Consider the following 13,891-nt stretch of genomic DNA (forward strand, 5'->3'; position numbering starts at 1 on the left):
GTGCTGAAGATATAGTTCATAAGTTTAAGATTTTTGGAAATATATATAAATATTCAATCTACTCCCATTATAGTCAATTGGCATTCCATTTATGCAGACCAGAGTGTCATTCCTTTTAGTATGTCCCCCAGCATAAACCCTCCCATTATACACCTGGCAGGCTGCTGTGGAGCTACAAGTCTCAGCACAACCTTACAGCCAGGGGTACATGCATCTGACGTTGTTAATTCCCTATTTTCTGTGTTTTAATTGAAGAAGGGGTAATTACTGCTTCCCTGAAATGTACTAAAAGGAAATCAGATTTCACCAGTGGTGCCTTGGTTGTGTCTATGTTGCCTTCGTGCAAAGGACCTGGACGTGACAAAACGAGTGGGCAGGAGAGAACTTCCGCCCTTACAGCTCCTACATGTTTTCTTCGTTCTCCGTTCGTTTGGGGTTTGTTTGTTTTTCTATGCAGCATTGGACCCTCGCGGGCTCGCCACGCATCGGGCACGGTGTCTCGCTTCGCTCGCCACACTTTTCTATTCCAAATAGATTGTGACATGGACCCAGGGGGTTATGGGAAAGGTCCTCTGCACGAAGAGAATCTAGACTCTACCGTGGTGCCTTCCGCCTCTGCGAATGACGCTGCCACTGAAGCCAGCCGTGGTGGCGAAGCGTGATCTGCATTAAGAAGTGAGGAAAATCTGAGCTTTTCATTGTTAGCCCAATAGTACATAGTGCCATCACATAGCGCCATCTGAGGATACATAGTGCCATCTGAGGATGGTGCTGTGTGTTAAGCTGGGTACACACTAGAACAATATATTGTTTGTTCAAGTGGCAAACGATATATCTGTAGCTGGATGGTGGGTGTGTATACTCAATAGGTCTGTGAATGCTATAATTTACAGACCTATTGCATTGTCCCTGCAGCACAGCTGATATATCTGCATGTCTGGCTGTGTGTACACTGACTCTCCAATCTGGCTGCAGGGACATACATCACAGCTGGGTGGGCTTCAAATAGCCGCCCAGTTGTGACGTCTGCACAGACATATTGAGCAGCCGATTTGTGTGTATGCTTACCTAATAAGCAGCTCTGTTGGCGCATTTGGCAATTAGCTGATTTTGTTTGTGCAGTGCGTACCCAGCCTTACTTACCATTACCATCGCCGGCTCCCATTGTGTCTGCTCATACACCATCAGCTCATAATGAGATTTCATGCATATTGATGTAGCGCATCAGCACTTGTTTTCTCTCCCCAATTTGCAACCAAGATGTCAATACTGCTCAGCATTATCATTTCTTGCTTCACCTCGATAAGCAGCTTTAGCGGCACAGTATGTGTCTTACTAATACATTATTTACTAAAGCTGCGCATACACTAATCTGGCAGATAATCTGCCAGATCTGGCTGGTTGGAATAAAAATATGGTAATGGATGAGAGCAAATGACAATTAACCATTTGTTCCCAAACACTGGAAAACTAACAAAAACTGTCTTTCATACAAATTGATTAATCACGGACAGGTTTTGTCCTTTTTTCAGTGTTTGGGAGCAAATGGTCGATTTTGTTATTTGTTCTCATCCATTACCAGATGTTCATTCCAACCAGCCAGATCTCGCAGATTACCTGACAGATAATTGTATAGTATATTCCCAGTTTAAGACTTGGAGATAGATGCAGCACCATCCAATCAGCCTCTACCTGCCATGTTACAGGCTGTGTTTGAAAAATGACAGGAGCTGGTTGGTTGGTACTTTATCTCTCCATGGCTTAGTAAATAGACCCTTTAATTCCACAAAAGCTGGTGAGCCAGTTCTACACCAGAGTCCCTGCCATGGCAAGAGGGCACTGTGTCACTTGTTCCACGACACACTGTAAACTAAAGGCCCACTTGCTGATGCTGGCGGGGAAAGAAGCAACGACAGGGGGGCGGCGGAGAGAACAACACCCATGCTACATCTGCGGCTAACGAGGACTTCCCTCGTCTGTACATGTTCAGACGAGGGAGGGGGTCGTTAATGATGCCCTTTCTGCTGAGAGGTCACCTGGGGCTACACATATGACATGGGTAGATACTTTTGCTAGCTGTAATAATGCCATGGTTTTAATTTGGATTATCTGTCCAATCTGGCTGGTTGAAGGTGTCAAAACGAACGTTTGGTTAAATCAAACGGATTTAACCAATTTGCCTGAATGACCATTTTTGTCTCTTTTCCACTGTTTGGAGCAAATGGTCAATTGTCATTTGTTCTCATACATTACCAAATTTTCAGTCCAACCAGGAAGATTGGACAGATAATCTTCTAGTGTGTATCCAGCTTTAGGTTAAGATAATTAATGGCCAGATACAAAGCACAAACCTTAAAGGTGGGTACACACTAATAGATATATCTGCAGATCAATTGATCTGCAGATATATCTATGGACGGATCGGGCAGTGTGCTGTGCATACACACTGCCCGATCCGTCGGGGGACTGACGTCATGAACTGGGCGGGCGTGTACACACGCCCGCTTAGTTCAGCTGTCAATCACCGCCGGCCGCCGCAGCATGTGTACGGGCGGTCGGCCGTGCACACACAGCGACGCGCCAATATATCGGTAGATATTATTGGCCGTCGGCTGTGCTGCGCGGCCGTCGCGATACGTCTGTGAACGACGGAGTTCACAGACGTATCGGCCATACACACTGGCCGACGGACCCGCGATATATCGTTCGTTCAAGAGAACGGCCGATATATTGACCAGTGTGTATGGGCCTTTAGTCTCAGGGGTAAAGCAAGCTGCAATTCTGTACCATTACCAAATGGTATCCGTTCAGATGGTCGACCATGTTATGGTCGACAGTCATTAGGTCGACCACTATTGGTCGACATTGACATGGACACATGAAAGGTCGACACATGAAAAGGTCGACATGAGTTTTTTAACTTTTTTTTTTCTTTTGGGGAACTTTTCCATACTTTACGATCCACGTGGACTACGATTGGAACGGTAATCTGTGCCGAGCGAAGTGGTAGCGGAGCGAAGGCACAATGCCCGAAGCATGGCGAGCGAATCGGTGCACTAATTGGGGTTCCCAGTCACTTTACGCAAAAAACGACACCAAAAAAAGTTTAAAAACTCATGTCGACCTTTTCATGTGTCGACCTTTCATGTCGACCATTTTCATGTGTCCATGTCGACCATGTCTATGTCGACCAATAGTGGTCGACCTAATGACTGTCGACCATTCATACCGGAACCTTACCAAATATGTCCTAAAGATAATTAGAACTTTATAACTTGTGTAATTATAACTTAAAACTTTTAATACTTTTTTTTTTTTTTTTAAATAAAGGACATTTACATCAGGGGCTGAATCTGATTTGAAAGCAAAACAAAAGAGCAAGTAACTTTGGGGCAGATGTATTAACCTGGAGAAGTGATAAACCAGTGATATGTGCAAGGTGATATAGGCACCAGCCAATCAGATCCTAACTGTTAATTTACATATTGGAGCTGATTGGCTGGTGCCTTTATCACCTTGCATATATCACTGGTTTATCACTTCCTTATGCCTTCTCCAGGTTAATACATCTGCACCTTGGCAATACCATGTTGCACTGCATGTGCTGGGAGATTTAGATGTGAGAGGGGTGTGTCCAAACTCAAATCTAAATTGCATTGTAGAAAAAAAGCTGGCCAGTATATGTGGGCTACATGCTAAAGCAGCTAGTATTTACCCTGCGTGCAAAAAAAAAAAAAAAAAACTATGCACCCCCTTGCATTGCAACATGGTTTGTTCCATATACAAATTTGCTTGCTCTTTTTGATTTGCTACTCAGAATCAGCCCTATAGTATATTTATTTACACACCCAAATAGGACAATAAAATCCAATTTTCTTATCTCTACCCATATCGTTGTTGCTGCATTTATTTCATTTAAACATTACTAGAGTAATTGTCTCTTCCATAACTTAGGCGAGAGCTTAATATAAAAGGGTGTTGTGTATGCATCTCGGGAACAATGAAAATAAACAACTCTGCCTGATGATATAATGACTTACAAAGAATTTAGTACAAGTTGTAGGGGGATGGTATCAGAATCCTGGCCGTCGGGATCCCGTCAGAATGCCTACAGCAGCATACGGACGGATCACTGTAAATATTTAACCCTAACTCCCTTCCCGCAGCCTAACCCTAACCATCCCCCCCCCCCTGCATCCTATTCCTAACCCTTCCCCTAGTGAAGGCATGTCCAAACTGCGGCCCTCCAGCTTTTGTGAAACTACACATCCCAGCATGCCCAGACACAGTTTTGCTGTCAGAGAATGCTAAAGCTGTGTCAGGGCATGCTGGGATGTGTAGTTTCTCAACAGCTGGAGGGCCGCAGTTTGGACATGCCTGCCCTAGTGCCTAGCCCTCAACCCAACCCAGCACTTACTTTTGGGATCCACAGGGATCCCGACCGCATCCCGTTGTAGGAGGACATGCAGAGGCCAGTAAATTTATGTTTGCTAATGTTTAAAACCCCTTTAATGGTATAATTTAGTTTTATTATATCCTTAAAAGATATGGTGTTTGGCCAGGGGTGGACAAAATAATGAGTTCAGGAACCAGTAGACTCTTTCATAGGGGGGAATTCAATTTGTTTTGCTAATTAATGGGTACCTGGTGGAGCAATTGAATTGTTTTTGTCGCTCCCAAATTTTCCTGGTTAAACCACAGAGGCTGCCAGCTGAAATATATGTGCACCCCCGGGATTCACACACCCGTAGTGTTCATTCTAGCACCCCGCACCCGTCATAACCCATGCAGTTTATCTTTCCTGCCTGGGGTGTCGCTCTCTGCTCTGGTGCTTCTAGCACACCCTGGTCTGTTTCTCAGTGCTGATATAAAGACCAGAGGGTGCTAGAAACACCAGAGCAGAGAGCGATACCCCAGGCAGCAGAGAGGAACTGCACTAGTTGTGACAGGTGCGGAGTGCTAGAATGAACACTACACCCGAACGGAGCAATAATTGAATTGCTCCATTGGGCGCCCACCAGTAATAGACACCAGGGGAAAACAATTGAATCACCCCATAGAGCAGGGAAGCTATACACTCATGGGCAACAATTGAAATAACTCCCAAAAGTTAGGAGCCACTAGTATTGGCTTTCTGGCTCCTGTTCTGGGCACATTGTAATTTTGTTTTGTCAATTCAAAATGTGACATTATGTGCTAAATAAATAAAATATCTTTGTAGGAATAATGAGACGAGGCTTCTGCAGGGACTATGCAAAGTGCGGAGGCCATTTTTACAGCTGATAAAATTGAAGTGCCATTAACAGCATCAAAGGAGAGAACCCACCTGAATCCCGGAAGGCTGCCATGATGGTGAATAAGCGTTTGGTGTCTGAGTCCCTTGTGGTGTTCTGCATTGTCCTCAGCATACATGCTGCAGTGTGGGATCGCTTCTCCTGGTGTATTGTGGCCCTGGCTGTGCAGACCTTTTATGTGCAGCACAAATGGGACCGGTTATTACAGTCGAGCGGAGCCGTATTTCATTATCGATCATCTGCCAACAGTGGACTTCTGCCAGCCAGCATGATTATCCCCCTGCTTGGCGTTGTATTGAGGGAGAGGTGCAAAGCTTCTGGCAATGTCTACTTTGAAAGGTATGGAGTGGTGGTATGTGCCACGGGAATGGCATTGGCATATTTCCTCTCAATCATTGCACTGGGCATTACAAAACCTGTGCCGAAAAATACCTGCATAGTGTCCGGGGCTGCCGGCTGCGCTATACTCTACACTATGAAGAACTCCCTGGCGGTGTCAGAAGTCATTGAAGTTCTAGAGGTGCTCCTCATCTTTGTATATCTTAGCATGATTCTTTTGTACCTGCTACCACGTTGTTTCACTCCTGGAGAAGCTTTAATAGTTCTTGGTGGGCTCAGCTTTGTTCTTAACCAGCTTATCAAACGCTCTCTGACCGCAGTGGGTGGCCGGGGAGATCCAGCGGATTACCTTCTGCTGGTGACACTGGTGGCTTTGGTCCTACTGGGAATTATCTTCTCTGCGCTGTTCTTTTTTATGGACTCTTCTACTTGGACATCTGCTTTGTTTTTCTACATGATGACTGCCGTTTTAGGATTAGGGATCTTCGTGCCGTGGCTACAGTACCTTATCAAGAGGCACCCACTCTTCTGGTTGGTGGAGTTTCTGCTGCAGAACAATACACGGCTATATCTTTTAGGCTTCTGGACTTTCCTTGCTCTAACAGCTTGTGTGGTTGTGTTGTGTCAAAATTCCAAAAGGACCACAGATTCCAAGAAGCCAGAGATCTCCACAGTGACTCGCAAATACTTTCACTTTCTTGCAGTGGCCACTTACATTCCAGGACTTATCTATGACGCTCAACTACTCTTTGTTTCTGCTGTGGTTTGCTTGGCTGTTTTTGTGCTACTGGAGTATGTACGATACTTCCGTATTAAACCACTAGGGCAGACGTTACGGAACCTGCTGACACTTTTCTTGGATGAGAGGGATAGTGGACCTCTGATTTTAACACACATATACCTTCTTGTAGGGATGTCGCTACCGATCTGGCTTTTTCCAAGGCTCTGTGCTGCTTCACTTTCCGGACCGGCTACATTGCTTCCCTACTGCGGGGTGCTAGCAGTGGGAGTAGGTGACACCATTGCATCTGTTTGTGGTAGTACTTTGGGCGAAATTAAATGGCCTGGTACCAAGAAGACATTTGAAGGGACCATGATGTCCATATTTGCTCAGATTATTACAGTAGCCCTTATTCTTATTTTTGATAGCAATGTGATCATGAATAGAAGCTATATGTGGATAGTAGGGTCCATCACAATGGTGTCATTGTTAGAAGCTTTTACCACCCAAATAGACAACTTGATTCTACCACTTTATCTACAAATCCTACTGATGGTCTGAGAATTGACCCTGAGCCCTCATGCCCTTGCAAGGTAAATAGGATGTGGTAAAAATAATAATAATAATAATAAAAATCAGATGGTTCGGCTGCATTAAAGGTGACCCAACATTATACTGAACAGTGTTCTAGGTGATACACAAATATCCATCTTCCTATATGCAGATATTCTGCAGATGGATCACGTTTATCGGGCTGTTCTTATTCCTGCCTTGATATGCTATAGCAATATTACAACTAGCTCCTGTGTAAAAGAACTTATGTGACATGCGAGAAACGTATAATTGCCTTTTGATCAAGGTACTGGTTGGGGGGGAGGGGGGTGGCAAATACTGTGTGGTAGCAATATTAACTTATATGTATGTTTGAGGTTATAAAATATACCTGCATATAGGAGCACATTTGATTAATTTTGATATGGTATTAATATGATAAAACTGCTTATTACTCAGGGCTAGCACCACCATAGTCATCCTAGTGCAATCTTCTAGGTGGGACTGGTACTCTGGCACCAGATGTGTGCAGGCTTGGCCCACATTGCTGCAGTCTATGCCCGACCACTCCACCAGGAGTCTTATTCTGTCCCCCCAGTCACTTTCTGTAACACCATTTATGCCCCAATTTCTAGCAGACACCTGTGAGTACTGTGGGATAAGACCATCATTTTGACGACAGTATTATCAAAACATTTATTGAAAGACTCCTACATCAGGATAGTGTTAAAGTGAGCTGAAGACTAATCTTCTGATTATTGATGTCTGTGTTGTTTTTATAATTTATTTGTAACATAATTTTACATTATACCTCCGTACACAGTACAAAGTATTAAAAACAAATCTGCAAAAGTATAAAATCAGATGTGAAATAAAATAATACTTTTTGTATTCTCCAAAAAGAAGGAAACAAAAGTGAAATAAATGATCTGTACTGTTTGTGCGTCTGTGGAAGCTAAATGAATGACAGGATCCTTCTGATAAGGTGACATTCATCTCACGAGACTGTGGATTTATTGGTTCTTGTATAAACATGATTTCTTTATTGTCAAGGTTGTATAAACATCACCCCAAAAGGATCATGCCAACGAGGACCACTCCAGATGCATGGAATGTACATCTTATGTGTACAGCAATGGGAATGGTAGTTCTGTGGTTGGTTGCAGCCTGGAGAAAACAGTAAATGTATGCAATATTTAGACATTTCCGTCAATGACATTTACACACAGAAGATCAGCTGTGTATATGGTCAGCTGTCTTTAATAACTGTCCCCCGTCCCGTAGTAGTTTGTTTTAGGACACTGTGCTAATTCCTATTATCAGACGCTTACCCTTTCTGTTTACTAGGAAGCAAATGGTCCACATCCAGTACTATTGGACTAGAATCTGTAACTAATTTAAAAGTTCTATGCAAAGGACATAAGGCGTCATTCTGACCCGTTCGCTCGCTGCTTTTTATCGCAGACGAGCTAACTGGTTTGATCATAGTTGATGCTGAATAATTTCTTTGTACTTGTATTAGGTTCCTCAGCATGCACAGCTATAGCAACAGTGACACCTACAGCCTACTAAGTTTCTACCTTACACCCAACACAATAAATGTAAAACGGATGTGCTTTCTATCCCATCCAAAGTTGCGGACAGACATTTCACATCATAACATTTCAAGTGGAAGATGTTAGAAAATGTATAATGTACATCCTACTGTAAATTATACGGCTATTAGAAGTCACAACATGTTTACGTGACTGTTTCTGTGACGTTCAGTCCCCTGCCTTTTTCAGAACTGATTTCTATCCTTGATGATTTACAGTATGGATGTGCATTATTTATCATATACATATTTCTATATCTCTCGTGTGTTGCACATTGGAGATGGCCATCGACCATCAATGTTTCAAAGTCATCGATGGTCTATACTCAGTGTTGAATACACTTACCATCGATGGGGAGAATCAGATGTTTTCGTGCCATCAATGATACAGAACCATCCAATGTTGTTTTTTTCCCTACAAGGTGTTGTGACATGGAGCATACCCCAACCCACTCAAAGCCCCGTCCTCAGGCTCTGATTGGCCTGCAGCCCAGTGTTTTGTAGTAGTAAGTGTGAGGGTGAGTCATGTTGCTTTTACAGAACATTAGACTGTATCGGGCATGAATGCACATCCCAGGTCCTTACCAGTTCTCCGGGCTCCAGGTGGAGTTTTCGGACTCCATAACATGGAAGGAGAAAGCGTGGCGAGAGTTTGGCGATATATTTAGTTCACTTTTGTGGACAACCTCTCCATGGATGAGAACAAGGCTTCCTAGTTTTAAGTAACAATATAAACGTTAGCATACAAGCAAAGGATTCTGGGTAATGACACTTGGCATCATACTTTTTTTAACAAAATGTAATAGCCTTATATATGGATGTAAGTTTTGTAAATCACCTTTAGTCACTGGGACGGGCACAAATCGATCATCGTTGTAGTCCTGCTCTTTTCCTATAAACTCTGTGCACGGGATGGTGCCAGGAGGTGTACGCACCATACGACGGGAGATTCCAGCTTGTCAGAAGAGAAGGTGGGACATTAGCTACCAAAAGTCTAAGTCCGTTCATACCACATCTAATAAAGGTTGTGTCGCCCATAGCTGAAATATTCCGAATTCCATCAAATTTTTGCATGCAACTAAGATAGTGATAACTTTGCCTTCTGATGGTACAATGGGGGTAATTCAGAGTTGATCGCAGCAGCAAATTTGTTAACAGTTGGGCAACACCATGTGCACTGCAGGTGTGGCAGATATAACATGTGCAGAGAGAGTTAGATTTGGGTGGGTTATTTTGTTTCTGTGCAGGGTAAATACTGGCTGCTTTATTTTTACACTGCAATTTAGATTTCAGTTTGAACACACCCCACCCAAATCTAACTCTCTCTGCACATGTTATATCTGCCTCCCCTGCACTGCACATGGTTTGCCCAACTGTTAACAAATTTGCTGCTGCGATCAACTCTGAATTAGGCCCAATGTACACAAACTTTGTTTCATGCACAAAATGATTACAAATATTATATAAAATTACCTTCATGCTCTGAGTATAAGGTGTATATGAAACAAATGCATCTGCTGTTTAGACTTTGGTTCCATCCCTAATATATCTCATTATGGTATGCAAATATTCCAAAATATGGAACAGACCTGAAATACTACTGGTCTTAAGAATTTCGAATATGGGAGACTCAACCTGTACCAACAATTTATGCTTCTATACTAGAGCCAGCCAACCCAAATATCTGCAGAGTTATGGTAATGGTAATAGACTGCTATTCACGGGGAGGGGATATCACAAGTCGCATAGTATTATCTATTTAGTCCCTTGGCCTACCCAAGTCCTTATTCAGGGAGTTAAGGTTTGTTTTCCATATCTTGTGTGTTCAGCTAATATTCGTGAAAAGACAATCTATCCTTATACGTGGTACCGGTAACATCACTGATGTACTTCCTGCCCATGTGCTCCTTATGCATAGTTAGCCTGAAATTAGTGCAAATACAAGATGCTTCTGTATCGCAATTTGGTGGAGGTTACTCCCTCAGAGCCCAGTAATCCCAGTGATGTGGCCATGCAGTGAACACCAATTGCTAAGTCATGGTAGTAACTGATGGGCGGTACCTACATGTTATTACATCCGCAGCCTGTGTGGGCTGAAGATCACATGAAGTCATGTGAGCTTTCAGAGCCAATCAGGAGCTGTCAGACTTGCTGCAGTTTTATGATTGCACAATGTCCCCAGGGCACAGTGCGGAGTGCGCATGTGATAAACATGGTGTAATATGTAGCTTTATTGGAATGTGTTTATGTACGTGGCATTTGTGCAGGCAATGGGCAGCCATTTAATGTAGGATTTATTTTCTTTGCGTTCCATGTATGGTGGAGGGTTAAGCTACTCATACACCAATATGTGAGCAAGTGCTCCACTTTCTCTCTCTCTCTCTCTCTCTCTCTCTCTCTCTCTCGAAGATGTGTAAAGACTTGGAGAGAGATAAAGTACAACCAATCCATTTGTAACATTACACACTGATTTGGTATTTTATCGTTCTCCAAATCTTGATACATCTGCCCCAAGTAGATGTAGGTAATTATGCAGCAACATAGGACTAATTTGGACTAAAATGACTTTTCATATAGATGCAGTTGTGGACAGCTTGCATCAGTGTATGAGGAGGTCATTAGTAACTGGGAGAACAGAAAAGACTGTTCTGTACTGCTATCAGTAACAATGATTGTGTGGCCGGATGGTAGTGTGCTCTAGGACTGTTTAAAGGCCACGTCACACTAGAGGTCAGGTAAGCTAAACTTTTTTGCACAACAGTAGTTTTCAGCTCCAGTTCAAGTACCACAACAGGCCATGTTTTCAGGATTTTTATATGTGGAAGCAGGTGGGATAATTAGTAACCCAGCCAAATAGATAAAATCAGCTGTGCATTATTAAATAAATCCTGAAAACATGACCTGCTGGGGGACCTTGAGGACAGGAGATGGATACCCCTGTCATTTCCTGTACTGGGCAATTGATAGGCTCCCATGATGTGTGCAGCATGTGATACATTTCTACTAGTGACACATGCTATGAAATGGCAATCAGTAAGCAAAGGGACACTATGTCTATCTCTTACCCCGGTGAGAACCTGGAATGAACCACAGGCAGCCATTTTGTTCAGTTGCATCTTCGACAGCAATCCAGAAGCCTGTGATCTTACCAAGCGGCTGTGTGTGCAGGAATGTGGCATCTTGGTGTGGCGTCACTGAGGTAAAATATAGGGCAGCACTGATTAATGGGTGGGTAGATGTTGCAAGACACATTTATTAGAGAAACCCCTTTTGTGCATGCCATTAGCCTTTCCCAGTCACCACCTGTTTTATGAACACTACATTACAATGTCATTGATAAGCAGGAAAAAAACTTATGCAGCGCTTTGTTTAGCACAAATGTGTATTTGTCTTAGCAGAAATAGCTGTACATTTACATTAGTATCATACTGTAGAAATATAATACAGTATTGTATTAACGGCGCTGTAATGAAAACTGAGGAGGAAAGGGATTTAGGAGTCACTATTTCAGGTGACTTAAAGGCAGGTATGCAATGCAACAAAGCAATGAGGAATGCTAGTCAGATGCTTGGTTGCATAGGGAGAGGAATCAGCAGCAAGAAGAAAATAAGAATTTACTTACCGATAATTCTATTTCTCATAGTCCGTAGAGGATGCTGGGGACTCCGTAAGGACCATGGGGAATAGCGGCTCCGCAGGAGACTGGGCACATCTAAAGAAAGCTTTAGGACCATCTGGTGTGCACTGGCTCCTCCCCCTATGACCCTCCTCCAAGCCTCCGTTAGGATACTGTGCCCGGACGAGCGTACACAATAAGGAAGGATTTTGAATCCCGGGTAAGACTCATACCAGCCACACCAATCACACCGTACAACTTGTGATCTGAACCCAGTTAACAGCATGATAACAGAGGAGCCTCTAGAAAAGATGGCTCACTACAGCAATAACCCGATTTTTTGGTAACAATAACTATGTACCAGTATTGCAGACAATCCGCACTTGGGATGGGCGCCCAGCATCCACTACGGACTATGAGAAATAGAATTATCGGTAAGTAAATTCTTATTTTCTCTAACGTCCTAAGTGGATGCTGGGGACTCCGTAAGGACCATGGGGATTATACCAAAGCTCCCAAACGGGCGGGAGAGTGCGGATGACTCTGCAGCACCAAATGAGAGAACTCCAGGTCCTCCTCAGCCAGGATATCAATTTTGTAGAATTTTACAAACGTATTTGCTCCTGACCAAGTAGCTGCTCGGCAAAGTTGTAAAGCCGAGACCCCTCGGGCAGCCGCCCAAGATGAGCCCACCTTCCTTGTGGAGTGGGCATTTACAGATTTTTGGCTGTGGCAGGCCTGCCACAGAATGTGCAAGCTGAATTGTACTACAAATCCAACGAGCAATAGTCTGCTTAGAAGCAGGAGCACCCAGCTTGTTGGGTGCATACAGGATAAACAGCGAGTCAGATTTCCTGACTCCAGCCGTCCTGGAAACATATATTTTCAGAGCCCTGACAACGTCTAGCAACTTGGAGTCCTCCAAGTCCCTAGTAGCCGCAGGCACCACAATAGGTTGGTTCAGGTGAAACGCTGAAAACACCTTAGGGAGAAACTGAGGACGAGTCCTCAATTCCGCCCTGTCCGAATGGAAAATCAGATAAGGGCTTTTTCAGGATAAAGCCGCCAATTCTGACACGCGCCTGGCCCAGGCCAGGGCCAACAGCATGACCACTTTCCATGTGAGATATTTTAACTCCACAGATTTAAGTGGTTCAAACCAATGTGACTTTTGGAACCCAAAACTACATTGAGATCCCAAAGTGCCACTGGAGGCACAAAAGGAGGCTGTATATGCAGTACCCCTTTTACAAACGTCTGAACTTCAGGGACTGAAGCTAGTTCTTTTTGGAAGAAAATTGACAGGGCCGAAATTTGAACCTTAATGGACCCCAATTTCAGGCCCATAGACACTCCTGTTTGCAGGAAATGTAGGAATCGACCCAGTTGAATTTCCTCCGTCGGGCCTTACTGGCCTCGCACCACGCAACATATTTTCGCCAATTGCGGTGATAATGTTTTTGCGGTTACATCCTTCCTGGCTTTGATCAGGATAGGGATGACTTCCTCCGGAATGCCTTTTTTCCTTCAGGATCCGGCGTTCAACCGCCATGCCATCAAACGCAGCCGCGGTAAGTCTTGGAACAGACAGGGTCCTTGCTGGAGCAGGTCCCTTCTTAGAGGTAGAGGCCACGGATCCTCCGTGAGCATCTCTTGAAGTTCCGGTTACCAAGTCCTTCTTGGCCAATCCGGAGCCACGAATATAGTGCTTACTCCTCTCCATCTTATCAATCTCAGTACCTTGGGTATGAGAGGCAGAGGAGGGAACACATACC

General features: G+C 43.8%; 2 protein-coding genes across 4 annotated transcripts in view; one reads left to right on the top strand and one right to left on the bottom strand.

Annotated features, from left to right (window-relative positions):
* Positions 1–7,845, top strand: part of DOLK (dolichol kinase) — a 15,586-nt gene extending 7,741 nt beyond the window's left edge. For both annotated transcript variants that reach the window (XM_063936491.1, XM_063936490.1), the window contains exon 2: positions 5,222–7,845. In XM_063936491.1, coding sequence (XP_063792561.1) covers positions 5,347–6,915 — 1,569 coding nt within the window. In that variant the 5' untranslated portion in view covers positions 5,222–5,346 and the 3' untranslated portion in view covers positions 6,916–7,845. The remainder of the gene's footprint in view (positions 1–5,221) is intronic.
* Positions 7,846–7,918: 73 nt separating this feature from the next.
* Positions 7,919–13,891, bottom strand: part of PHYHD1 (phytanoyl-CoA dioxygenase domain containing 1) — a 98,801-nt gene continuing 92,828 nt past the window's right edge. For both annotated transcript variants that reach the window (XM_063936500.1, XM_063936501.1), the window contains 4 exons: positions 11,566–11,694; positions 9,339–9,455; positions 9,086–9,212; positions 7,919–8,073 (listed from right to left, as the gene is read on the bottom strand). In XM_063936500.1, the coding sequence (XP_063792570.1) occupies positions 8,028–8,073; positions 9,086–9,212; positions 9,339–9,455; positions 11,566–11,694 (419 nt within the window). In that variant the 3' untranslated portion in view covers positions 7,919–8,027. The remainder of the gene's footprint in view (positions 8,074–9,085; positions 9,213–9,338; positions 9,456–11,565; positions 11,695–13,891) is intronic.

Source organism: Pseudophryne corroboree, chromosome 8 (genome assembly GCF_028390025.1).
Source record: "Pseudophryne corroboree isolate aPseCor3 chromosome 8, aPseCor3.hap2, whole genome shotgun sequence".
Classification (NCBI taxonomy): domain Eukaryota; kingdom Metazoa; phylum Chordata; class Amphibia; order Anura; family Myobatrachidae; genus Pseudophryne; species Pseudophryne corroboree.